Source organism: Rattus rattus, chromosome 6 (assembly GCF_011064425.1).
Source record: "Rattus rattus isolate New Zealand chromosome 6, Rrattus_CSIRO_v1, whole genome shotgun sequence".
Lineage (NCBI taxonomy): Eukaryota > Metazoa > Chordata > Mammalia > Rodentia > Muridae > Rattus > Rattus rattus.
The window spans coordinates 92,338,291-92,365,935 of NC_046159.1; the positions used below are offsets into that span (position 1 = coordinate 92,338,291).

Sequence of the window (27,645 nt, forward strand, 5' to 3'; positions counted from 1 at the left end):
ACAAAGCACTGCCAAGATTAGCCTGTTTACACACGACATGCCTTGGGTCTGAGTACCTGAGTGACTGACTAGCTTCTGATCTCCCAGGACCTTGTTAAATATTTTCTGCCACTAAATACTAGTCCACATTACAACAGCCACCAGGGATCTCAGGCAGAGGCCAGTGGTTCCAGAGGAGCCACATGGCCCTGAGGTGGGTCAGAGAGCAAGGGCAATGAACTGTCTTCAACACCAAGCACAGGCCTGGCTGAACGCACGGGCTCAGGGAACAGAGGCCTGCTCAGAGTCCCCAGCATCCTAACGTCAAGTCCCCACATCTGTCAAATCCAGTGACGCCCTACCCATGATGGCCTAACACCTGGCCGCTGGCCACATGCCCAGGTTCTCCCAGCTACATTTTCAATAATTCAACAATAAAGATGAAGGGTTTTCAGGTTCAAAATGGAAAACAAAGCCCAGACGACCTACTAACACTAGTAACACTAATTATCTGCTGTAATTTGGAACAAGTTTGGGCGAATCTTGGCTAATCTTGGTTTCCTTGTTTGTCAAATGGCAGAGAAGGCCAGCGCCTCAGAGTGCAACTTGTAAACATGGGTCTTAAAGCAAGCCCTAGCTAGCATTCTTACCAGATGACCTTGGTCATCTTGGCCGAGGCCTCCCTTCTCATTATCTGAACGAACCTCAAAGCTCTGTTCATCCGTCTGTCCTTCCAGGGCCTCTGTTCTCATTCTAAATCACAGGTCGCTGCTTCCTGTACTCATGGCACATGTCTGGTGTACCCGCCCTCTGATCTGTGGAACAAATCCTAGCCCTTGCTTTCCCGAAGCCATCCTTCCACACCTCGACTCTTCCTACAGCAATTCTGTCCCTCTAGGACTCAGTACAAAGCCATGAAACCTCTCAGGGGAAGCCAGTCACCATCCAACCCAGAGCAGGCCTGTATCTCTGTGCAGACACCTTGACACCCTGTCACAGGCATGAGTGGGGGCTACTAAGGGCCTGGGCCTGGAGGGTCCCACCCTCCAGGATTGAGCAGAGCACAATCCAGAACTAATTAGTACAACTCTCCAGACAAATGGCTTCTTCTGATAACAGTGAAGCCTCGTGGTACCCAAGGGAAGAGGAAACGTCTCTCATCTTCATCTCCAACTTACAGATAAGCAAACTGAGACAAGAAGTGGAATGGCTTCTCAAGGCCACCAGACAGTGGATGCAGGAGGCTGAGCTTTGGGGACCAAGGTTGGGCCTGGGAACTGTGACAAATGTCCCTCTTCAAGTCGCTTTCAAGTCTGACACGCTGGGAATGAAGATCTGGTAAGCAGCAAGTCATGGAAACCAACACAGGCCCCACCGCCCAGTCCTGACCTGGACAGCCAACACTACACACCCACCACCCTCAAACCTCAGGGGACTTTGGCCAGCCCTGGGTCTCACCTGCTCTAGGCAGCCAGAGGAGGCAAACTAATGCAGGTGCCCAAAGATACATGCAGCCAGCCAAGGGGTCCAGGGTCAGGAAGAAAAGGGGGCTGTGGCCCGGAGGCCTTTCAACACCCTAAGATGGCCCCACCCTCCTCCCAGGAGCCCATCCAGACAGGGGACTGCAACTCAGCACCCTTGGATGCGGCTTCTGGATTGGAGGCAGCTGGTGGTGGCAGGTCTCCCACAGATCATAGCACACTGCTCAAATGCGCCGCTGCTTGACTCTCAGGCCCGTGGCCATGGCTGCGCTGGTGGGTCTTGAGCGAGCCCTCACGCGCGAAGCTCTTGCCGCAGCGAGGGCAGAAGTAGGGTCGCCGTTCCCCGAAGACACCGGGACGGCGTGGGTGTGGCGTGGGCATGCGCGCGTGGGTACGCTGGTGGTTGAGCAGGAAGCGCGGCTCGCGGAAGCAGCGACCGCACTGCGCGCACTGGTGCGGCTTCTCGCCGCTGTGAATGCGCTGGTGCGTGAGCAGGTTTTGCTTGAGGCTGAAGCAGCGGCCGCAGTCGGGGCAGGGGAAGGGCCGCTCGCCGGTGTGTGTGCGCTGGTGCACTTCCAGGTTGTGTTTGACGCTGAAGGCCTTGCCGCACTCGGGACACACGAAGGCGGCTGCCCGGCCAGCCCCCACGTGCGCTTTCTGGTGCCGCACCAGGCTAGGCTGCTGGGAGAAGGTCTGCCCGCACAGTGGGCAGCGGTGGGACTGTTCCTCCGCTGGGTGGTGGATAACCAGGCCTTGATCGTCTCCCAGACCCTCCTCTCTGTCCCCTATAGGGGACCCTCCCCTGGAGGACACCAGCTCTGTCATGGGCACTTCCGGATGCAATCACCAGCCCCTGGAGAAGCAGAAGCGGAGAGAGGGATCAAGGAAGACCCCAGGGTCAGCCATTCTCCAGCCTGAAGAATCACTCACTTCCCACAACCTCCAGTGACTGCCCAACTACAGTTTTGCTTTGTTTTGTTTTGTTTCATCACAGTCTGTCGTCCCGGGCTCTTCTCAAGAGCTACCTCCTTCTAGAAGTCTTCCCTGGCCTCTCTAGCATCCTCTTACAGTCTGTTGCCCTATGACCTTTATCATCACCCTGAAATAACCTCAAGAACAGAGAGCTACCTTCTGTTACAAGACACATCAAGCCCTGCGCCTTTGACATACAAGACATGAGCTAAAAACGGGTAGAAAATTCTCAGGAGCAGTTTCTCTAGTCAGATGCCCAAGGAGAGGAGGTGACCCAAAACCTTCAGGACGGAAGGTCACCAGTGGCTTTAAGCAGGAAGTAAAATACCCCCATGCCCCATAAAGTTGAAAGTGACCTCCCTGGGTTAACCATTAAAAGCAGTCCCACTGTTTAACAAGATGAATCATACGTTTGAAAAGCTGCAGGTCACTGAACCAAAGCCAGAGCTCCCAAGGAGACAGGCCTGGTCCAAAGGCTGACCACCACACTCATCACCACAGCACTGGGCTCCCAGCATGCCTGCTGTAGAGCTTGTCTTCCCAGGCCTCTATGCCTCTCTGAACCAATTCCCCACTACCCTCACAGCATCCTTGAACAAGGAGAAGAAGAGTGTCCCTGAGCCCAGGTTTGTAAATGGAACGATTGAAGCTAGGTGAAACCAACATACTTGTCCAAGGTCACACGGCAAGGTGAGGCAGGACTAGGCCCTAAGTCTCCTGACGCACTGTGGAAACTCAAAATGTTTCAACACACTAGCTGTTCAGCAACTAAACATCCCACCCCACACACACACACACACACACACACACACACACACACACACACACACACACACACCTACCAATACCCCAGCCACCACAAACCCATTCATTCTCAAAGGGTCACTGCTCCTACAGGGCATGGTGTCTTGCCATCACTCCCATGCCTTGAAAAGCAACTGGGACCCACTCCATTCACTCCCTCCATCAGAAAGGCTTGATTAGGGTGCCCTTCAAACCTCCCTTCAGGTCTTCTCCATACTTCAGCCTCAGTCAATCAATCTGCAGGGTGGGGGTCTCATAGACACCCTCTGTTTTCCCCTACCTTCAGGCCAGGGTGGAATTGGCACTCACCTTGGAGAAAGGGATTAGAATCCTTTGCCCTGAGTCTCCACCCATAATCCCTCCCCAAACATCTGTGCTGGCATTTGCAAAGACAGACCCATCAAAGTCTCCTTAGCCAATCTGAGCCTGGTCCTGTCATTGGGCAACCTTCCCACTTTCCCTACTAGACCTCTGACCAGGGCCCAGAGGGTCTAAAGCCAAAGTTTTCCATCCCTCCCCCATGTCCCTCCATCAGGTGCCACACTCACAGCCCAACCTGCTCCCCTTCTGCAGTCTGCAGCAGCTTTTTCCTCTAGAGTCTGGGCAGCCCAAGGAAAACACAGTTAAGTCTCCCGCAGCGCTGCGCCCTTCTTCCCCCGCCCCCATAAAGCCGAAAAGCCTCCTGCAGCGCTGGTCTGGTCAAACCCCTGCATTAATCCCAAGAGCTCACCCTACCTAGCGTGACTCTCACAGCCTTGTCAATTCAGGGGTCCGAGCAATGTGGCAAGCTGTGCATCGCAACCCCACCCCTAGGAACATAAATAGGCCGCCACCCAGCCACCCAGCTGCCGCCCCCCACCCTTTTGGACTGCCAGTCCCAGCTCCTGGAGGAATGCATGCAATCTACCCATCCCTGTGCCCGCAGCGCCCCCCGCGGGACCCCGCGATCCTGAGTAAACAAGTAATTAAGTCGCGGCACTGACACTCCCAGAAAGGACTTGCACGGCTCCGGGCAAATACGGTAGAGCGCCCGCAGTGACCCGGCACCAAGGGTCCCCCACTGGCCTCGATAAATACGGTAACCTCCCTCCTGATCTTGGGCTCTAGTCTGGGACTCACGTGGCGCCGCCTCTGGAGCCCTTTCCTCTGCTGCAGAGCCGCAGTCGCCAGCTTAGTCGCTTCCGCACAGCAGCCCCGTGAGGCTGGGAGGTCTAACCGGCTAACAACTTGCCTGGTGGAGAAAGGGGAGGCAGCGAGCGCTGCGCCTGTCCGGGAAAGAAAGGGGTCCAGATGATTCTGGGGCCAGCGTTGCCTTGCAGGAGGAGTCACCCCAGTGTTCCGACACCCCCGTCCCGGGCCATCCTTCTCTCCGGAGGAGCACGATCTTCATCTCCCTCATCCCTAGACAGAAGCAGCCCAGCCCTAGGCTTTGGACCTACCCCAGCTTCTAGGAGCCGGCCGGGACTCTGGGACCAATGCGATTTTCCGGAGGAGCAAGAAGGGAAAGAAGCAGGGGACCCAGGAATGGAGTCGCAGAGTTAAAGCCCCATGAAGTCCCCTCCTGGGGATTATTGTGGTCAAACCAAAGCTGTCCCCTAAATGAACTGTTTGTAACCCCCAAGAAGTCAGGCATGGTGGCATGCATTTAATCCCAGCACTTAAAGCAGAGGCAAATCTCTGGAGTTCGAGGCCAGCTTTATCTCCATACTGACTTCCATGCAGGCCAGTGAGGCAGCGAGGCTCTGTCTCAAATGAATGGATAAGTAAATAATGAATGAATGAACGAACGAGTGTGGGGATGCACAGAAGCAAAGTGGGAGAGGTAGCACTAAATTCCGGGTTCCCACTGCCATTTAATAATACCCCTTGCCTATCCATATCCTTGCTTTTCACACCACCATTTCCCATGTACTATCTCATGGGAACTTCCAGTTAACCATTTGCATCTATGAAACGGGATCATAACATTGTTATTATCACATTTTATAGATGAGAAAAGATTTTTAAAACGAAACACAAGGTGGCTTCCTCTAACACCCACAACTTTAAAGGTGGCAAAGGTTACATAAGAAACCTACCGGGAATGATGTTTAACCACACCAGGGCCAGTTATGAGTTCCTATGGCATACACAACCTGACCTCTGACAGACACACTTCCTCCACATCCAGCTCCTGCTGCAGGAGCTGTCAACTGCCAGGGAAAACGGGTTCATCTCTTAAGCAGGCCACAGGAGAAATGGGGACACTTACAGAAGATCAAGGTTTTCAAAAGCAAATAGGGTAATCTATGGAAGGACAGGACCACACCCTTAACAGCATTTTCTAGGTAAGCAACGCCAATATATAAAGGGAAAGCACAGCTGTGGGCAGGATGGGAGACAGGGGATGCCATCCAAACCCTATGTCTATGAGGGGAACGACAGGGTGAAGGCTGAACTTCAGCTGAGTCACTTCTCTCCTCCCATTCCCCATGCAAGCACCTGTCCCCAGCCCAAACCTATCTTCATGTGCTGTGGCACACACAACAGCATGACCATGTGATGACATTCTGTGTACACAGCCATGTTTGCTTATCCAGGCAGGACAGTGGCCCACATGTGGCCACCACCATCCTGTAAGAGTCAGGAAGCAGCTGGAGCCTAACAAAGGCCTGTGGGTCCTCTTGCGTGGGTGAAACAGTAATTCAGCAAGCCCTGTTCAGGCCTTGTGCTGCATTCGCCTGAGACCCACCAGACAAACAGGTGGTTCCAGAATGTTCCTGCGGCTCCTACAGATCACTGTGCTGGCCGTCCTTGAGCGCTGGCTGCACGGGAGTAAGTCTCCAGGACTTCCATCTCTCGTTTCCTCCCAAGAGCTCTTTCTATCCGCAGATATCAGGTCATGGTCCCCACTACATCTCACCAAATATTGCTTGGTGTCACCCCCGCCAAATTGTAAATTTTCAAGAGTGGGGACTGTGTTTTAAGCATCCCTGTACCCTCAAGAGTCTGTTGTAATGAGCCCTTTTCACTGTCTCTTCAATGAATAATACATGTTTACAAGAACATTCGCTATCTCCACAGGCAGCCATAAGGAGAAGAGAATGAGGAGCTGTAAGTTAAACTGGAGATCCAACTACAACTTAGAGGGGTGTTAGGAGCCGAGGGGACCTGGTTGTAGATGTAGGGATCTGTGTGTGAGGTGTCATCTGTTGTTCCCAAGTTCTTTCTTCACACTTAACGTCCAAGACCAGACCTGTAACATCCATGCAGCCAAACTTTTAAACGAGTGGCAGATGAATTGTGTGGAGAATCGGTTCAGCTCGGCTACTACCATCTAGAGACAATGTGCCCTCCCTTCAGCAGGGCCTCTCCACCTTCCTAAGGCTTCGGCCCTTCAGTACAGTTCATGTTGTGTAAACAAATGCTACTTCATAACTGTAATTTTGCTACTGTTGTGAATCGTAACGTAAACATCCGATATGCAAAGGTGCCATGACCCGCAGGTTGAGAACTGCTACTTCAGTGGCTCAAGGATTAATCCACCGATGGACTCTGGGATGGAATGTTGGAGGCGGGGCCTTGTTGGAGGAGTAGGCCTTTGGGGGGAGGGGTTCCCATGAATGATATACCTTCACCCTGATTCCTTACTGTCTTTCTGCTTCCTGGCTGCCTTAAGATGAGCAGCCTTCTTTACCAGACACCCCTACCACCATGATATTCTGTCTCACCTCAGGCCCAAGGAGATGGAGCCAGGTAAGCCAGGGCCGAAAACCCAGCCACCTATGCCCTTAGGATAGGACCACCTTCTTCATTGTTCTCAGGTACTTTCCGCAACAGAAAAACTGAGTATACAGATCCTCATAGAGACAGAGCTCAACAGGGAAAATCCTCCCGTCTTCTCCCCTCCCGCTGCCCCTACGCCGTGTCTGTAGTGGAATTGCTCTTCAGGTAGCCACACAGGAAGCTTATTAGAATCATAACAGCAGCTTCCAAAGGAGGGCTTGCCCGGTGCTTCACCTGCCAAGGTCCCAAAGCCTCAACCCCAGAGCTGTAACTCTGTCCTTGATTGACAACAATAAAACCCCACCTTTTTCTAGATTTGGGCAATGGGTGAAGGGCGGAGGAAGGGGTGGGAGAAGACAAGGTTTCTAGGTTTTTGCCTAAAGAAGCATCATTACTACTAGGGAGCATTATTGCCTCCTGTAGCTCTTCTACACAATTCCAGTTGAAACCCAGGGGTGGGTGTGTGTGTGTGTGTGTGTGTGTGTGTGTGTGTGTGTACTTAGTTGCTTTTTTAGTTTCTAAAAAGAGTCCCATGTAGCCCAACTCTGCCAGCTTTTCCACCCAATCTCCCAGAGCAAAGATTAGTGCACCTACTGGGCAGCTGCTCCTCAGGCCTCTGCATCCCACCTCCCACCTCCCCTCACTCAGCTTCCTATGGCAGATTGACCCTGGGCAGTGTGCAATGAACCCTCCCAAGGAGCCTGACCCCTCCCCACCTTTGCTGCCAAACTTGATGTTTTTGTTGCTTACCAAATGCCAGTCTCTCATATCATCTAACTTCAGCCTGCTCCTCCCAGAAGACAAGGGTTGCAGGATCCGGGCCCAAGCAGCTGATGAGGCCTTTAGCAAGCTTAGCCACAGTGCCCCTGCAGGCTTGCACAGTGCCCCTGCAGGCTTGCACTCGCTCACCTGGCAGAGGACAGGATAGACTCCTGGGGTCTTGTTTCCTTTCTCGGGGCTGCCTCCTGTGTGCGCCTCCCCCTTAAACTCTGCAATGCTGCACAGCACCCCACACTGTAAACCTCCAGGGTCAGTACCACCTTGTCTTTGATCTTATGCCACCTCTTTGATATTCTCTAACCCTCTTTACAAACAAAGGGAATCAGAACTGAAGTTGACAGCTCTGTGCTTTCCTTTGAGAAACCAATGTTCGTGACAATAGACCTTAGGCTGACCGGTGCCTGGACCTGTCACCAATGTAGAAGGACTGGTGAGCAAGTCCACTACTGACCCATTTTCCTCCAAATGCATGACAATAGCACTGCTTCACTCAGATCATGGACCACATGGAATTAAATGAGAAAATAAACAAGAAAGCCTTGCTAACAAGGCTAGGGCTGGAAGCCACTCTTTGAGAGCTGGGCATACAGACTGTGACAAGTTGCACGACATATGAAAATGACTCCTTAGGAAGTCCTTCAGTGAGGGCAGAGGCCATGTTCTACTGATCTAGCACAGTCCTGGTACACAGGTCTGTTAAGGAGCCAGTGCTTTGCAGACCCCACCAGATCAATATGCATATAAACCATAATTCACCCCTCTGGTATTTGACCGTCTACCCTGTGACCCTGTGAGACAGTCGACAAATAGGAAAAGTGAACAGGCATCCTCACCAACTTGCACAAGCAGGGGCTACAACTAGGCCTTGTTAACCCCGAGTCCTACTGACACACCACTGTGATTTGACATTAAGCACAGGCCATTTGTGGGAGAGAACCTAGTCCACTGAAGGAAGGAGCACATCCATTATCTTCCGTGAATGCCTGTACCACCCTTGCCCACTTGGTTCTCTAGGGAGCCAGTGTTTCGGCAGAGTCTACCCTGACGGCAATTGTCCTCTAGCCCCAGATGGTGGTGCCCTGGGATCCTCGCAGGAGTAGGTCATCTTCTCAGGCTAGACTCAGGATTTGCTAGCTGACAAAGATGAAGAAAAAGGGAAGGACTCTGTTCTGATGAGATGCAAGACACTGGACCCTCCTGGGAAGGGCAATGCAGGGTAGGGAGACAGGGGAGTGGTGTGGGGAGGGGCACAGGGAGCTCTGCAGGTTCAGCTCCTGTTGGTTCTCAGAGCTCATCAGCACACCTCACCCAGCGCAGGACTCAGCCCAGTTTACAGTCAAAGAACTCGACCAAGAAAGAGCAGGCCCGGCTTGATGCTAAGCTTCACTGGTGCTGTGCTCCTCAGGAGAGGTGCAATGGCCGCAAGGGTCTTGTTTGCCCTCCTGTAGCCTTACCCGTCCTTCCATAACACTACAACTAAAGCATCTCCAAAATAAAAGGCCAAGCTATTCTCCATTTAGAGTGGTGACCAGAAGCCAGGCTGAGCTCTGCATCCTCGGGAACACAGGCCCCAGGACACCCGCAAGTATAGTTCTCCCTCCTCCTCGACTTTACCTTCCTCCTGCTTCCAGGGTATCCTGACCTGGTACTCATCTCCCGGAAGGAGTACAAACCCAAGGCCTCATAGCCTGGGCTGGAGCCCTGGCTTCTGTCAGCACCAACACATCAGCAACCCTTTTTTAGAGAGACATGAGAGGTGATGTCAGAGGGACAGGGCGGGAGGGAGGATCGGTGCATGGGAAGAGACAAGCAAGTGACATGAATGAGAGTGGAAGTCAGAAAACTACCCTCCAGCTTGGGTAGGAGTAGGACACAGATGAATGGTTACACCTCCTGCACACCACACACACACACACACACACACACACACACACACACACACACACACCCCTTATCCTAGGGAGCTCACACATCTGGGCTCCAGTAAGGATGATTCATAAAGAACAGTGACACCATGTGGAATATTCAGTTCTTCATTTTTCTCCAATACCAGCATGGGTAAGGACCCAAGTCAGTCACAGAAATCCATACACTTTGCACAGGCAGCCTGTTCTTGCATAGTCACTCCCCCAAGCAGCCAAGCTGTGGAGGAGACCACCTGACTGCACCACGACTCCCAATCTTCATACACATTTTCAGTTAGGCCAGTCTGCAGTACCTAGGCCCCAAGCAGCAAGATCTCAGAGTCCCATCAGACCAGCCAGTGGGGCAATAATTAACCCCTTCTTAGCCACAGCTTTTGTTCTATTGGTATCCTGGAGTCTGTGACCGGCTTTCCCATGGGGACCGACCACCCTACTGACCATATTGTAACCTGTGTGACAGGCTAGTGCTACCATTGATCCGTCCCAGGTCATTTCATACACGGTGGCTTTCCTAGGGCCCCCAACAGACCCCTCACAAGGTACCTACGGATGGCAGCCAATTCTGAATGGTCTACTAACAATCACAGCCCATCCTAGACATTCACAGCTTTGATCTCACCTCCCCTACTAGGCACTTTTCAGGCTTCCTTTGAGATGCTTCTAGAACACCACCCTCAGGCCTCAGAACCTTGATGAGCCTAACTCAGGGAGCACCTCTTGTTCCTGATATACACCCTACAGACACACACTCCACCATCCACCACCACCAGGTGCACAGGGCTCACTACAGCTCTTTCTCTGGGACAGGGTGTGGTGCCTGAGCTTCACGATGGACTCGCTGATGCTTGAGCAGATGCTGCTTTTGTCGGAAGCCACGGCCACAGGCTGAGCACAGGTAGGGCCTCTCCCCAGTGTGGTTGCGCCGGTGCCGTGTGAGGTTAGGTTTCTGGCTGAAACAGCGGCCGCAGTCTGGACAGGCATAGGGCCGCTCGCCTGTGTGGATGCGCTGGTGGATGGTGAGCGCTGACCACCATGAAAAGCTCTTGCCGCACTCATTGCAGATGAATTGGCGCTGCTCATTGGGCACAGTCAGGGTCTCGCACCCCTGGCCACAGAGCACCCCCTTAGCACCCTGGGGACCTTCGGGCTTCACGGCCACACTCTGGGCAATCTCAGCTTGTGACTCAGAGCTGGGCACAACACCCCGGACTGCAGACTGAGAGCGCAGCAGCTCTGCAGCTGCGTGCACACGCTGGTGGGCTCGCAGTGCTGCACGGCTGGGGCAGCTCTGGCCACAGCTGGTGCACCTTGCAGCCTGGGCGCCAGGCAGGTGTGTGCGCAGGTGCTTGAGCAGGTGCTGCTTCTGGCGGAAGCTGCGTTCACAGTGTGAGCAAGGGTGTGGCCGCTCACCCGTGTGGTTGCGTAGGTGCCTCGTGAGGTTGGGCTTCTGGCTGAAGCGGCGGCCACACTCAGGACACGCATAGGGTCGCTCACCCGTGTGGATGCGCTGATGGATGTTCAGCGATGACCACCACGTGAAGCTCTTGCCGCAATCATTGCAGATGAACTGGCGCTGTTCACTAGGACCTAAGCGGGTGTGGGCTGTTGTCCGGGCACCATGCTGGCCCCACCAACTCCGACAGAGCCCCAGCCAGGCACTCTCGGGGTGCCCGCGTGGGGATTCTGGGCGCAGGCGATACGCCCAGCGACGTGCAGCAGCATGTCGGAGCATCTCGTGTAAGTTGACCCGGGTACCCAGGCGGTTTCGGGCATGTGCTCGCTGGTGGATGCGGAGGCCCACTTGGTGCCGAAAGCAGCGCTCACATTCTGGACACGTGTGAGTGGCAGGCCGTGAGTGTGTCTTCTGGTGCTTGAGTAGGTGCTGTTTCTGACTGAAGCGTCTGGTGCACTCCAGGCAGCAGAAGGGCCTCTCGCCCGTATGGTGGCGCTGGTGACGCACCAGGTTGGGCTTCTGGCTGAAGCTCTTGCCACACTTGCCACAGAGGTAAGGCTTCTCGCCTGTGTGTGTGCGCTGGTGAATCTTCAGGGACGACCACCAGCTGAACCTCTTCCCACAATCGACGCACACAAAGTGACCCCCACCCGCAGAAAGTGAGGGGCTCAGAGGACCTGGGGCTGTCCCTGGAACTCGAGTAGCCAGCGGTGCATCGTGCTCAGGAAGTGGGGCGCACCGTGCATCTCCAGTCTCCTCTTGTGACCCCAGAGCCCAGGGCCGCCCCATGGTCTGGCAGGGTGGGAGACCACTCTGCTGCTGAAATATGTTTTCCTTGTCCTTCTCTGGAAGCACGGCCTGAGGTGCCACAGTCTGCAACAGCCACTCTGGCTTCTCCTGCTTGATCCTTGCCACCCCATCTCCTGCAGAGGCAAAGGGAGAAGTCAGAAGACATCGCTCTGGAATGCAACAGCCTAGAGAAGGAGGGGGTTGTGGACAGGTAAGGACAGCTGAAAGGGTGAGAGGCAAATAGCTTTAAATAAAGGGAAGATCAGGGATAAGAAAGAACGGGATGGGGGTTGGGGATTTAGCTCAGTGGTAGAGAGCTTGCCTAGCAAGCGCAAGGCCCTGGGTTCGGTCCCCAGCTCTGAAAAAAAGAAAAGAAAAAAAAAAAGAAAGAAAGAAAGAAAGAATGGGATGGGATGGGAAAGACTGGAAGGACTCTACATGAAAGGCAGAATGTGGAGTGAGGAGGGAGCCCACAGCAAAGACAAGGGCCTGGCTGGCTTACCAAGGCCATGGGCATGCAGATGCTGTCCTGCCTCTACCCAAGGCCCAGAAGATTCAGAGATATTAAAGAAACCAAGCAGGGATGCTTTCTGACCCAGGGAGAAAAGATGGCCATGCTCAAAATTATCACTTTAAGAAAAAATACCTCCCCAACACACACATGAGTGTGTGTGTGTGTGTGTGTGTGTGTGTGTGTGTGTGTGTGTGTGTGTGTAGGCAGATGCAAGGTGGCTATGCAGAGGTTAGAGGACAACTCTGTGGAGTTGATGTCCTCATTCCACAAGTAGGCTTTGGGGATTGAACTTGGGCTATCAGGTTTGCCCTGTAAGAGCGCCACCTGCCGAGCCATCTCACCATCCAAAAGCTTGCTGTTCTGTTTCTAAGAGTTTGGAACTGGATGCTCTGTAGGCAAAGGCATGCTCAGTCCCTCAGTGGTTAGGGGTACCACACCCCAAGTCACTAACCTTTCCTCTTCCTTGGCAGGGCCCCTGCTCCAATACGATAGCCATGAAGCAGGAACACCACACTGGTAAGATCCCCAGTTCAGCAAGTTCCCCAAGAGTAAGAAAGTAGGTAGGCCCCAAAGGCTCCAAATGGGAGGACATATTCCGATCCCTCTCAATAAAGGAAATCCACTAGAGCTCGGGGAAAGAGCTACCAGCCCATACCTTACACCCAAGCTCCTGGCAGTAAGAAGTCATAGTGAAAATTGCTTCAGAAAAGACTGTATGGATGTGGTTCACTTTATGTGACCATCAGATCTGGTAAAAACTAATCTGTGAATTAGAAACCAAGTCGGTGTCCCTTGATGTGAGTTCCGGTCACAAAGCTGGGTTTGCTTTGTAAGGACTTATGGGCCTTGTAACATGTGCATCTTCAGTAAGATGCTCACACCTGATAAAAAGGCTGTGGTGTGAAACAGTTGTGATCCAAGAGAAAGATTTGTAAACAACAGTCTTCAGCGTCAGCACAGCAGCACATTCAAAGTGGAAAGGGGGTGTTAATAAAGTTAAAAACAAAGACTAGCAAAAGTACCAAAGGAGTCCCAAAACCCTAAAATATCATGTGCAGCCTTTATGTCACTAAATCTGTAAATATAAAGTAATTAATTTTACCAGAAAATATTAATTAAAAATTATTTCAGAGCAGGTTAAAGGGACTGGAGAGATGGCTCAGTGATTAAGAACACGGGTTGCTCTTCCAGAGGATCTAAGTTCCGTTCCCAGCACCTACAAAGTATCACATAACCACCTGTAATAGAGTCTCAGGAGATCTGATGCTCCCTTCGGTGTCTATGCATACAGGCGATGCTCAGAAACATGCAGGCAAAACACACATACACACAGAAATAAAAACAGCATAGCACAGCCGTTTCATCCCAACACTTGGGAGGCAGAAGCAGGGAGAGAGAGCTCTGTGAGTTCGAGGCTACCCTGGCCTACATAGTGAGTTCCAGGACAGTCTTGGTTATGTAAAGCCTGGTCTTTAATTTTTTTTAAATAAAAACACATTAAAAAATAATTTTAAATAAGATCATGCTTTTAAAAAGCAGACTGTAGGGGTTGGGGATTTAGCTCAGTGGTAGAGTGTTTGCCTAGCAAGTGCAAGGCCCTGGGTTCGGTCCCCAGCTCCGAAAACAAAAAAAAAAAAAAAAAAAAAAACAGACTGTATAAACATTTATAAGAGGCTAATGTGGTAGCTGAATTCTAGCACCAAACTGAGATATATACAACATGGCTACATCAACACATTCTATAAAAAATTCAAAGGAAGGTTTGGGAGATGGTTCAGAACCTAAGAGCATGCCCTGCTCTTCCCAGAGGACCTGAATTCAGTCCCCAGCACCCACGTGGAGTGGCTCACAACCAGCTGTAACTTTAGCTCTAGGGAACCTGACATTGTCTTCTGCCTCAGTGGGAACTGAACGTGTGCAGCATACATTCACAGACACAAGCCCCTCACTCTTAAATAAAAATACCTTTGAATTTGTCAGAAAGAATTGCTCCCAGCTCTGGACCACCTGTTCAGTAACAGGAAAGACTAATGGGAGGCTGGGAATGGGGAGTACTCTAAGGCAAGCTTATGGGAATGGGGAGCACTCTAAGGCAAGCTTACGGGAACGGGGAGCACTCTAAGGCAAGCTTACAGGAATGGGGAGCACTCTAAGGCAAGCTTACAGGAATGGGGAGCACTCTAAGGCAAGCTTACGGGAATGGGGAGCACTCTAAGGCAAGCTTATGGGAACGGGGAGCACTCTAAGGCAAGCTTATGGAAATGGGGAGCACTCTAAGGCAAGCTTACAGGAATGGGGATTAGGCAGAGATTTCCTGCTCTAAAACAAACACAAACATATGCGAAGCAAGTTCATCAGAATCAGGAAGAATATATTATAGCCTAGCAGAGATCCTCCGCCCACCCCCGAGAAGCAAGGCTGGCTTGATATAATTCTTGAGATCATCTTATTAAGAGTAAAGACACCATGTGGGGCTGTAGAGTGAGTGCTCAGCAGCCACGAGGTCTGCTCCAGCATTAAATTAATTCTTCAGCGTTAAAAAAAAAGGTATGTCTTATGCCATTCTCAGTAGATGCAGAAAGGTCATATGATGAAAACATCATTTCAGGAGGCAGGAGGGAAAGCATTAGCAAACTAAGAATATAGGGAAATTTAACAAAAAAAAGTGTACTAAAATTACAGCAAGCATTCTATTCAACAGGAAGGATAGAAGACAGTGTTAAGAATAAGAATAAATAGTATCATTGATACTATTTAACCTTGTCCTTGGGGAATCAGCCAAAGGATATAGGGAAACACAAAGATACTGGAAGGGGGGGACCTCTCCTCTGCTTAGGTTTTCAGAGAATTCACTAACAAGTGGAAATGCTCAGCAAGACTGTCAGACACAAGGCATTCAAACGTAATCATTGTAAAATAACTGTGAACACCTTAAAAAGCACAGAAACCTTTTGTAAAGAAAATCACAAAACTTTACTGAAGAGGCAAAGAACGTGTGCTGTTAGGTTTAATTGTCACCTGGGAAGAGAGTTTTAATGAACAGTTATGTGGATCAAGCTGACCAGTGGGCATGTCAGTGGTGAGCTGTCTTGATTGTTAACTGAGGTGTGAAGACCCACCCCAATTCATGAGGCACCAGTTCAGGACCCGGGCTCTGAACTGTAAATGTGAAGAAAGCTGAAGGGCTGCAGCAGGCAGTTCCAGAGCTTTTACTCCCTCTGTGCTCTGGAATGTGACTTGACGTGATCAGCTGACTGGCTTCCTGCCATGACTTCCCCAAATGATGACCTGTGACCTGGCACTGTAAGTCAGATAAGCTCTTTCTTCTCTATATTGCTTTGATCAGGGTATTTTATCGCAGCAAAAGAAGTAAAACTAGTACAGAACCCCAGGATAAATATATTCTGAAATGAAAAGGCAAATAATACTTAAATTCAGCATAGTCCCATTTAAATTAACTTATAAAATATATAATGTATATAATTTTATAAGAAAATCCTTAAAAGGAAAATTTGGCTCATACAATATTAAAAGTAAGATGCTACCACAGAATTCTAACACTGCCAGAAGCCTAAAGGCTGGCGAGGATGTAGAGCAGCAGGGGCTCATTCCTTGGCAGAAGGAATGAAAAATGACAATTTCTTCAAAAGACGCTTCAGCGACGTATTAAGGAGCTGAACGCAAGCTTATGGTACAATTCAGCAATCAGTGTTGTATTGACCCAAATAAGTAAAGAACAATTCCCAACAAGATGCCCTTGGAGGAGTGAGCATCAGGGGTAGATGTTGCTATGTGTATATACGGAGTGGTAATTAGTCATAAAGAGAAGCCCACTGTTAGGTCACAGAGGCTGGGGCTCTGGGGAGACCTAAGTGTATATGGCTAAGTGAAAGAAGCCAATCTGAAAAGCCACATGCTGTGTAGTTCCAGCGCACAACATTCTGAAAAGGCGACTGCTGTAAAAAGGAACTGGCCCTTCAGGCTAGAGGTAGGAAGGAAAGTCAGTTGGGTACTGTATTTGGAGTCAACGACACTACTCTATATTCTATACCAAACCCATAAAAAGCTCCAAGGGTTAGCCCTCGTGTACACTGCGGGCTTTGGGAGTTACTATGCCAATATTGGTTCATCAATCATACTTCACTAAGGTAAAATGTCAAAAGGAGAGGGGCCTCCACTCTGTAGGGTTTTTTGTTTGTTTGTTTGTTTGTTTGTTTGTTTGTTTTGTTTTTGTTTTTTGTTATTTGCTCTGAAACTAAAGTCCATTTAGGTGAGGAAATGTTTAACCAAAACCCTGCTGTGCTGAGGCTGCTCCCCCATAAAGCTCGTAAGCTGACGCTGCTAGCCCAGGAACTGCACCAAAAGAAATTTTAAAGAGCTAAGGACATCACACACTAGACAAATGGGCTGATGGAACTGAAGAGTGTGACATAAGACTCAAGGTGGTACTACCAGTCCAGGGTGGAAGACTGACCTACGTCTTAGTGTCAACAGACTTTCTGTGGTAGTTTGAATGAGAATGGCGTCCACAGGAGCCATATGTTTGAATACTTGGTCCCCAGTTGGTAGAAGGAAGTATGATCTCATTGATGGAAGTGTGTCACTGGGGCAGGCTTTGTGGTTTCAAAAGATTTGTGCCATTCCCAGTACTCTCTCTGTCTCTGTCTCTGAGTGTCTTTTTCTCTCTGTGTCTGTCTGTCTATCTCTCTTCCCTCTCTCCCTCCCTCCCTCCCTCTCGCCCTCTCCCTTCCCCCCCTCCTCTCTCTCTCAGTTATTAAGATGTGTCCTCAGCTGTCCCTCCATTCCACCATTATGGACTCTAATCCTCTGAAACCGTGAGCCAAATCAAATGCTTCTTTTTATAAGTTGCCTCAGTCATGGTGTTTTATCACAGAAACAGAAAAGCAACTAAGACACTTTATTTCAGGGAAAAATACTTATGATAGATTCCTGGTGCATAATGTTAATAAAAGTCAATAAAAGTCAGTTCCAAATAAATGTTGGTCTTCCCTGTGCTTGCTCATGAAAATTCATTTTAATAAAGCCATGCTTTAGAAGGAAAAGTAGTGACTTCAATTATATATTGTTAGGACTTGAATACCCGAGTGTAATGAGTTGAATTGATTATAGGGCTGTCCCCTGACCTGCACTGAAATCTGGACAAAGGAAGCATTTGGTACTAAGTATCCAACCTGGCAGTGAATCTGAAGTTTATTCATTGAGAAGAGATCACTGTCCCTGATTGACAGGCTGCCAATTAAAGTAACCCAGAGATCCCCATGTTTAATGCCTTGCTAGTTAAACTTGCAAGGTTTGACATCCAACCAGAAAGATGACCCTGAGCAGAGCTCTTCTCCATCTGCCCACTGAGAAGTAGAGAGGAATGTGGACAGCACAGGTCCCTGCAGGTCCTACAGCTGAGGAAGGGGGTGTGCTTGGACCTCAGCCTGCCCAGAGGTCTATTCTCTTGGGCTCAGATGTGATGAAAGCCCCTGGCCTGTGGGTACTTGTCCCCATTCGTTAATAACAAAATGATGCTCCCTGTTGCCATGACAGAACTGCTACTAAGAGATGAGAGGGCCATTTGCAGTAGGGGGGTTTTGCAGGCCTGCAGTGGGCTCCTATCAAGAGCACATGACCAGGTAGGAAAATTTTCCACTCCAGGCAGCATGTGCCTAGGAAATCCCCAGGCTGCCTACTGTCTGTCATCATAGCAGCCGCAGAGAGATGAAGACCTTGCACTCCAAGTGACCCCAGGACCTATGGTACTCTGGATTCAATCAATACCAGCTTCTCTTAGCCAGCCATCCTACCCTGAAAGCTCATTCTCCATATCTGACCAGCCAGAGAGTCTTTAAGCCCCAGTTCCACACCCAAAACACACCCCACTTTTTACCCAGTCTGCTGCATATCTCTACCAGCCCACCTTTGCTCCTCCCCCCTCAACATTAATGTCCTTGTTTTATTCTTTGAATGACCTTCAGAGTCTTGGTACCCACACTGAAATTCTACATTCTGGACATCAACTTACATTTGGCTCCAAGGAGGGCGAGGGGTCTGGGATGGGGAGTCTGATTCTCTTACCTGAGGTGCTGCCAGCAGGGCCCCTCTCCATCCCTGCAGGTCTCCTACTGCATCGGTGCTGATGAGGTTGAGCCCTGCCACCTGGGGGCTAAGAGGGAAGAAAAGAGAAAGAGTGGCCAATGGCACATGGTCCAGACCATTTGCCCAGCCCCTCTCCCTTCTCATAGCCCAGGCTTTTTTGGTTTGGGTTTTTTTTTTTTGGGGGGGGGGTTTCGGGTTTCTGTTTGTTTTTCAGTTCTATCCATTCCCTCAGGTAAAAATGTGCAGATGGAAAGGTTGGGTTGGCACAATTCTCATGTACAAAGAGGACCTGGGCCCAAGAGAGGCCTTGGTGTGCCCAGAGACATAAAGATAACTAAACAGCTGAACTGGACAAACCCCCCACTAGAGACTTAAGGCCCATGCCCTCAGCATGGGTAGAGGGTGTGTGAGCACCATGCCACCCGAGGACCAGGTCTATCAGGCAAAGATAGATGTGGGAAACCTGCTAGAGAAGATACCTGGAGGGACTGGGGATGTGACTCCCAGGAGCAGAGCGCTTGCCTAGCCGTGTGCAAGGCCTGGAATTCAACCCCCAGCATCATCGCAAAACCAAAACAACACGTGGAAGGCAGACCTTCTCCCACGTGTCCTAAGTCAGCGGGACACTCTTCCGATGCCCCAGAGTAAACCCCTCCAGGACATCTCACTGCTGCTACCGCTGCCACTGCCACTGCCACTGATGCCATCACTGCCAAGAACATGCTAGCCCACACTCCTTATTCATGATCTGGCATTCATCGATCTTATCTTACTTCACACTCATCTTTTGATTCCCAACTGCTTCCCTTTATACCTGGGTATGGCTTGAGGCAGTGTAGCTGTGTGGACACCCTAGACAGACCGTGGAGCTTCTTGGATACCCAAGTCTGAGCTGCACTGCTCTGCTCATCCCCACCTGTCTCACTCTTGAATCCTTCTTCTGCTTAAGTGTCACCTTTCCACAGTAGCTGGCCTATCCTGGGACCTCCATGGACAAGCCAACTCCCCTCACATTTCTTCCTCCCCCCTCCCATTATTTAGAGGAGTATAAGGCAGGGTCTTGTGTATCCCAGGCTACCCATGCTTATCAGGTACCCCAAGAAGATCTTCAGCTTATGGCCCCCTGTTCCTATATCCCTACTGCTTCCATCACTGACCTGTGCCTGGCCTTTTTATGCAGGGCTAGGGCTAGAACTCAAGGCTTCCAGCATCTCCCCAGCTCACCTCCAACACTTACTGGTTTGTGCATTTCCCAACACTGTGCCTGGCTTTGAGCTGTGGCTTACGGTGGGCTCATTCTACCCACCACAGACACATGACTTTCTCTCCTAAAGTTAGGGTCTGGCTTCACCCACTAATGCCACCTTAACACAAGGAGGGGCTATGTTAGCTGCCCTGTGGACTTCATGCTGGCCTTGGACAGGGCCTTCTTGGTACTTTTGATTGGGTTATCGTCAACTAGAAAACAAACTCTGGGCCCTAGAGACCTGAACAGAGACTATCTCTCGATTGGATAATCCCCAGGCCACCTTCCTGAGTCTGCTTTGGGAGTACTTACCCAGGTTAGAAACCAGTGCCCTGACTGGAAAGACAAACCCCGGCTGTAAGGAAGGGAAGAAACACCTTTCTTTTTCTCAGAACATTTTCTCTAGAAACTTGCAGTTGCTAAGCTCTGGCCCTGTCCTCTCTAAACAGCTGTAGATCTTTGCAAAACTAAATAAGCCAAGCTTGCAAGCTTGATGACCCACTAATGTCTTCCTCAAGGGTCTGGAAGCCATCATTGGAGACGTGAACAGAAAGGAAGCCCAGAGCCTCATCTTCCAGAGAGACGTAGGCTGGCTGAAATAGAAACTTTTCCCTTATAAAAATATGTTTATTTTTAATTTGGATTAGAGCCATTATCTAACAGATGGCACCCCAATGACCAGGTGGACCATGTGATGCTGCATGTGACGTGTCCTCCTGCCTGGGGACCAACGTGATTTGTTGGGAGAGCATCTGCCTGGGCTATATCTGGGGGTTGAGTTCCACTGTCTGGCAATGTCACCGTTCTTACTAATATTTATTCAACAAACAAAACAAACCTCAGCCTTTTACCCCTGTGGAGATCTCTTCTGTGGAGGAAGCAGGTTTCCCCATGTGGATCTGGGGAGAACTCCCACTGTGCATTCTCCTAGACACTGAAACCCACTGGTGGGCAGACACAAGGGAGTAACAGGAAGCTAAAAGCAACCTCTACCTGAAGAGGCATCTGGGGACTGGAGCTCCCTCTTGCCTGCACCCACTGTCTCCTGGTCCCTCTACATCCCACACCTTGGGGACTACCTCAAGAGGCCTTGAGAACTGCAAACAGAGAGGTCACATACCCATGGGGAAACTCAGACAGAGAGTGTGGGTCAGAAATGCAGAACCAGGTTAGAGGGCCAGGTCTCACCTACACCACACGGGGCAGGCCCTAAACCACACAGTCAGAGCCCACCTTACCTACTCTGGCTTCTAAGAACTGATTTAAAAACGGAACCAGAAAGGCTTCGGTTCCTGGTGACCCAACCTGAGCACCACCTTAATATGTCTGTCCAGGCCACAGCAGGCCACAGCAGGCCACAGCAGGCCACAGCAGGCCACAGCAGGCAGGGGAAAGCACTCTTCTGGGATCTCAGGAGGGACAAATGTGGGGACAGAAGGAAGGAGACCCACACATGCTCAAAAGAGTCAAGGGAGGATACGGAAAGAGACAGAGATGGGGGAGGGAGGCCATGGCTTTTGAGACCTACTTCCTGTATGCTCAGATGTTCCATGTCTACAGAACAACATCCTAGGAAAACCAAGCCCAAGGCAGGCCCTGCGCGTGGACCCTATTGGGTCCTCTGTGTCACCACAGACTCTTACCAAGGGTGTCTGTCTCTCATTCCATCCATCATTCTACCACACCACTTAGCCTTCTCAGAGCCCACCTGACGCACCAGTCAGCTGACAAGAGTGAGCTGACTGTCCACCCAGCAGGACACAGAAGCTAAGGGACAGGGACAGGTGTACACACACGCACCTTCCTATACAGCCTCACCAGACAGGAACACATGTTGGTCTATCACAGGGAGCCTGACCTCTAGTCCTGACGCTCTCTTCCTTTCACCCCACCCACGGATACCATAAGGACAGAACACATACAAGATAAAGCCCTGGTCACCTCCATCTTCCCATGGCCTGCTCAAGCCTAGATCCCCACACTGGGTCAGGTTGCAGTTTGGAAATGGACTCCCCTGATGGGAAGTCCCCAAGCTACCAGCTGCACTGCCAACTGCAGAAACACAAAGAGGGGAGTGTGGCCTGCAGCAGGTGGTGGGGCCTGGGACTGGGAAGATAACCAGGGACTTTGGTGTCAGCATAGACTGAAAAACATGAAGTACAGAAGTAGGAATGAGATGAGGCCAAGTGCCAGGGACCAGCACCTCAGGGACCTGTCAGATTTCCTCACCCCTCCCACAGTACAGGACCCTGCCCAGGAATGGAAGTGAGAAGCAGATGGTACCTCTCATCTCCTTCCTCAGTAGTAAAGTAGACTTCCAATGACAAAAGCCCAGCCACTGGCTTTCCTCAGTCAAGAGGTCCCACAAAGTCCTCGCCCTGTTGAACTCTCATATGGACTAATGACCTTTTACCTTTCCAGGAGACCCAGACAGGAGACAGTCTGCCTAGGGGCCCTCCCCACCTGCCAATTCCCCCTACCCCCCTACCTGCCAATTCCCTCCTAGAGCTCACTGACCCCACCTCTCCCCAGAGCACCACCAGTGACTGCCTTCTGCTCGATTTCCCTGCCTGCCTGCCTCACCAGGAAATTGCTGGAGAGCTGGGACAACATCTGCATTGGGATAGATGAGAAAAACCTCTGTATCTCTGTGCGGTGGGGGTTCACAGATCTCCCCTTGAGGCAGAGGAGCTGCAGCACCCACATCCCCCCCTTGTTGGAGGAGGGGGTAAGGCTTCCTTAAACACCTTGACAGTGACCTGGGGAAAGAAAGAATGGGTGGAAATCCTGCCTCCAAGAGGCTAAGTCATTGTTCAAGTTCTGGATATGCTGGTACCTTAACTCTGTAACTATGTGGCCTCCAAGAGAGGGCATGAGACTTGGAAGGTGACCGTAAACAAACCCGAGGTTCCTCATCTTCAGGAGTTTGGTCTCTATGCCCAACTCTGTTCTTTAAATTCAAATAAAGTGGAGATGACTCAGCCCTTCAGAGGTTCAACTCCCAGCACCCACATGGCAGCTCACAACTACCTGTAATTCCAGTTCCAGGGAACCTGATGCCCTCACACAGACATGCATGCAAGCAAAACATTACTACAAATGAAATAAAAGTAAGCAAAATCATTTTAAAAATACAGCAAAAACATCCTCAATTCAAATAAGCTAACTTTAGATTCAGTCTCTCAATGACACTGGTCATGTGTGAGTCAGAGGCCACGTGTGGTCATGACTAGCAGCCAATGCCACTGTGTCTTCCAGGAGGAGCTCTAGGAAGGCTGCCCTGCCGGAGCCCTGACACAGAAAAGCCTCCACTAGCACTGAAATGGCTGGCCAATTAGACTGAAGACTTAAATGCTGTCACTCCTCTGCCCCAGTCCTTTGTCAATAACAACACATTTTCTCTGCCTTGGAAAAGACTTCATTCAAACATGCCAAAAGGCAAGCAGGAAGCTTGGAAGACACAAGCAAATGCCTCCTATTCAAATCAGCTACGGAGACAGAAGTTCAAGGACACAGAAGGGAGCTCCAAGGGGCCCGCCCTTTGCCCACAGTGTGCTTTCCAGATTCAGTTAGTCATGGCCAACCTCACCTGGTGCAATACATAAGACATTTTGAGAGAACCAAGAACCACATGACATTTATTATGGTACAACTGTCCTAACTGTTATATTGAAGCGTTAATTGACCTTACCCTCTCTGTATGTCTGATTTATAAATTACACTGTGAGATTGTGTGCTGGAAAAGACTGAATATGGTCCAATATTAGCTGCAGTTTCAAACAACCACTGGGAGACAGGCAACATTGGGACAGACAACACTGTCCCTTAGACACAAGGAGGACTGAAAGGCTATACTTGTAAGCAAAGAGGAGAGCCTCTTAGAACATAAGGCATAGGGGCCGGAGAGGTGACTCGGATATTAAGAGCTCTTGCTGCTCTTGCATAGGATGGGGTTCAGTTCTCAGAGCCCACATGATGACGGATCATCATGTGTAACTCCTGGAACTGGAACCGACTCCCTCCTCTGATCCATAGGCACTGCATGTATGTAGTTCTTAGACATACACATAGGCAAAGCGCTTAGACACATAAGGTAAAAATAAGTCTTTTTAAGGTGCATTTCCAACAGTATACAATGGTGCCAGCGTGAAGCATATCAACACAGCTCTCTGTACTGTCCACTCGTGACAACAGAAACAATCAGTCGTGAGATACATCTTCTCAAAGCTGAACGGTCGTACATTCATGTAAACTAAGCTTCCAGTAACAAGAGCGCCAGGAGTTCAAGTCCAGCCTAAGCTACATATCAAGTTCAACACTAGTCTGGGCTACATGAACCCCTGTTTTTGTTTTTTGTGTTTTTAAAGAGTCTTTGAATATCCAGAGCCACATTAACACAGCTATTCACTCCAAAAGCCAGAACTAAGGGAGGCAGGAACAGAGGCTGTGCAGCCTTGTAGGACATAAAAAAACAGACTGTGCCCAGTAGTCCATGCAGTGTGAGCTCCTCCAGGGCCAGCCCTCACAGGAGCAAAGGCCCCTTTCCCTCTACCAACCTTAGGTGAGTTGTGTTACCCCAAGTCTGAATCATCAGCCCAAGTTTCTCCCTTGAGCCCACACCCAAGGTCAGCAAAGTTCTTCCAGGCTTTCTCATGGCACCTAGCATGGGAATCAGGAGCCTGGGCCACCTGACACCAATCCTGAGTCCAGATCTCACCATTTCTCACCTAAATAACTTCAAAAAACAAAACAAGCTTAATGCAGCAGTTCTCAATCCGTGGGACAAAGACCCCTTTGAGGGTCGAATGACCCTTTCAATACAGGTTGCCTAAGACCATATCAGAAAACACAGATATTTACATTATGATTCATAACAGTAGCAAATTTACAGTTATGAAAGTAGCAATGAAAATAATTTTATGGTTAGAGGTCACCACAACATGAGGAACTGTATTAGGAAGCATTAGGAAGGTTGAGAGCTACTGGCTTAGTGGGTTAAAGTATTTTGACATGCTAGCTGGTTGACCTAAGCTTGATACCATGGAATCCATGGAATCCACATAGTAGAGTGAGAGAACCATCTTTCAAAAATTATGTCCTCTGTCCTTTCTCTCTCTCTCTCTCTCTCTCTCTCTCTCTCTCTCTCTCTCTCTGTCTCTCTTTCACACACACATACCCATACAAATTCAATGAATGAATGAATGGTTTTAAAGTTTTACTGATTTTCTTGGTCCATCCAAATCCATTTGCCACCAGAACCCAAACTGATCTCTCTCTCTCTCTCTCTCTCTCTCTCTCTCTCTCTCTCTCTCTCTCTCTCCCTCTCCTCTCTCTCCCCCTCTCTCTCTTCTCTCTCTTTCTTCCCCTCACCCTTCACAAGACAGGGTTTCTTTGTAGCCCTGGTTGTACTGAAACTCACTCTGTAGGCCAAGCTGGCCTCGAATTCAGACATCTGCCTACCTCTGCCTCCTAAATCCTGGGATTAAAGGTGTGGGCCACCATCACCAAGTTCCAAACTGATTTTTCTAAAAGTGTGATTTTGACATTTTACTCTCTTAACATACTTTAAGAGCTCCCTGATACTTGGAAATTTAGACAAAAATGTCTTGGCAAGGCCATTCAAAATATAGTCTTTGGTTAGTTTTCCCCCATTGTCCCCAGTATATCACCTAATATCTCACATGCCTGCCTACCTATAATTTACTTGTCTATCTTTCAGTGAACCTTGCCCTTACTCCCCTCCCTGGCCCAAATCAGGGGTCACTTTGCCAGAGACAGACACGTTTTGAAGACTCAAAGGTACTGTTTAACTTATGTGTCACCCAAACAAGTACGCATGGGGGTAACTGTCATCCGTGCTTTTCCACCAGAACACCAAACGCACCCGAAGACAGGATGCTTCTATTCCTAACACACAGTCGAGGCCCCAGCCTTGTAAACCATTACAAAATTCGGTTATGAGGGCTCATTTACATAAACGTCAACCACAACTGATTGGAAGAAGCACAGAATCATGGACTCTTGGAACTGGCAGGACACAAATGCTATGAAATATTTGCATGTTATTGCTTAACACAACTAAAATCCAAAAGCAAACAAATAAAAATGCAGAGTCTGGACTGTCACTTGCCTCCAGCCTCAGGTGACCACACCCAACTTCCCACTGCTGCTAGAGACCATTCGGACTCCGTGTCGCCAGACACCACACCCACTGAGGCTGTGGTCATTTTACTTGAAAGAAGTCTCAGTAACCACCCCTCAAGACGCGCACACATTTGTAAGTTCTAAGTGTTTTCCTCTTCCTCCATCTTCATCCCGGCTCACGGAATCGCTCACTTAGGGATCCCCTTACTACGAGTCTTTCTGTAGCCGACACTGGGATTGCTGCCCCAAGCTCTTCTACACAGGGTGCAGACACAGACAGGGAACTCAGAACAACCAGATGGTCAGGAGGGGCCGCCTCTAGGTTCTCCAACAGTCCTACCCTCCTGACCTTACCGCCCTGGCCTGTTGCCCTCCCAGCCAACCTCAGGTCCCTCCCACTGAGCTGGTGGTGCAGAAAATTGGGGCCCAGAGCTGAGGCGCACGCGGGATCCCGGGCACCTCAAGGCCCGGTACCCATCTTTCCTCTACAGTCCGGGACAGCGGAGCAGCACCGGAACAGCGGTCGGGCGCTGGTCCGTCCCTGAACCGCCCCTCCCCGCCAGAATTGCACAGGGACTCGGTGGGAGGGGGCCTGAGAAATAAATACCTTTGACTTTGTGGCTAAGGTTAACGGGAACTGCTACCCAAGGGGCGACTTGGGTACCGGGCTCCGGGCCATGGCCAGTCCCGGGGCAGGCGGGGCAGGCGGGCGCACGTGATTGGCTGGCCGCCCTGCACCGCCCCGCTGCGGATTGGATGCTCGGCTCAGATGACACTCCGGGTCCTATTGGAGCAACCCGCGGGGCGGCCCCTTTGTTCTCCGGAGCCAATAGCCAGGGTCTGACCTCGCCTGCGGCCGCGCAGCCCTCAGCAATTTATCAGTGAGTTGAACACTGCTGGGTTGGGAGAAGGGGTCCCTCTGTGCTCCACGACAGCGCGATGATGCTGTGCCTGACCACCTGGTGCCTCCGATCTGCCTGCCTTTGAGCGCTCTGCTTCACGCACAAGCGTGTATTGACATCTGAACTCTCGGCATAAGTGCGGGGTACCGCGGTAGCGAGGTGCTACTTGGTGTCCTTGCTTGGAAGCCATTGCGAGACACATAAAATATACCGCTTTTAGGAGCCCTCTGGAGAGTACGTCTACTTTATTGGACTCTTTTTCTTTATTCCCTGAATGCTGTGTTTAGGTGGCATTGCTCACACTTGCCTGTTGCATATTGCAGGGCTCTTTTGCCTCATGAGTGTACAGTGAGCCATTGCTAGCCAGCACATCAGCTGACCACACTGAGTCATGATAAGTGATGTTTGGAACTGTTTGCGAATGGCTTTGGAAATCATTGCAGTCAGGGGCGCCTTTTCCACCTGAGAAAACAGGTCTGAAGAGATTACCTAACCGCACCTAATTTCACTGCGCACTAGAGTTGAGTTGAGTGAAACATCTTCTAGCTGGTGACCAGGTCCAGACTGCCAAGGAGGGTGATTGGTTCCCAAACACCTCTAGGAAAATGTGTTTGTTCCCACCCCTTCCTATACATCTGATAGGAATTCCTCCCACCCCTGTCTCAAGTTTGGTCACAGCTGGGTAATCACAGTGGGGTCAACTACAGGGAAACTGCATTTTCTCTCCAGAGCTACTTTGAAGGTGCGTTTAGGATCAAGGTGGGTGTCCTTTAACCCCTACCATGG

At 50.4% G+C, this 27,645-nt stretch overlaps 2 protein-coding genes across 7 annotated transcripts; both read right to left on the minus strand.

Annotated features, from left to right (window-relative positions):
- Window positions 1-1,039: 1,039 nt before the first annotated feature.
- Window positions 1,040-4,605, minus strand: LOC116903852 (zinc finger and SCAN domain-containing protein 2-like). Of its 5 annotated transcripts, XR_004388305.1 has the most exons (3): window positions 3,546-4,372; window positions 1,438-2,313; window positions 1,040-1,300 (listed from the first exon to the last, which is right to left on the minus strand). XR_004388305.1 is itself a non-coding variant. In XM_032906587.1 (2 exons), the coding sequence occupies exon 2, from the start codon at window positions 2,283-2,285 to the stop codon at window positions 1,671-1,673; it is 615 nt and encodes a 204-aa protein (XP_032762478.1). In that variant the 5' UTR covers window positions 2,286-2,313; window positions 4,381-4,605; the 3' UTR covers window positions 1,040-1,670. The 5 variants fall into 5 exon arrangements, 4 of the variants coding, with proteins under 4 accessions (XP_032762478.1, XP_032762479.1, XP_032762477.1 ...); XM_032906587.1 differs by lacking the exon at window positions 3,546-4,372 and adding an exon at window positions 4,381-4,605 and having other exon boundaries at window positions 1,040-2,313; XM_032906588.1 differs by having other exon boundaries at window positions 1,040-2,313; window positions 3,972-4,372.
- Window positions 4,606-9,798: 5,193 nt separating this feature from the next.
- On the minus strand, window positions 9,799-26,648 carry Znf775 (zinc finger protein 775). 2 transcript variants are annotated; one of them, XM_032906582.1, is made up of 3 exons: window positions 26,565-26,648; window positions 18,547-18,634; window positions 9,799-12,082 (listed from the first exon to the last, which is right to left on the minus strand). In XM_032906582.1, exons 2-3 carry the CDS (start codon window positions 18,575-18,577, stop codon window positions 10,491-10,493), a joined length of 1,623 nt encoding a protein of 540 aa, XP_032762473.1. In that variant the 5' UTR covers window positions 18,578-18,634; window positions 26,565-26,648; the 3' UTR covers window positions 9,799-10,490. The 2 variants fall into 2 exon arrangements, with proteins under 2 accessions (XP_032762473.1, XP_032762474.1); XM_032906583.1 differs by having other exon boundaries at window positions 18,547-18,627; window positions 26,565-26,642.
- Window positions 26,649-27,645: the final 997 nt, after the last annotated feature.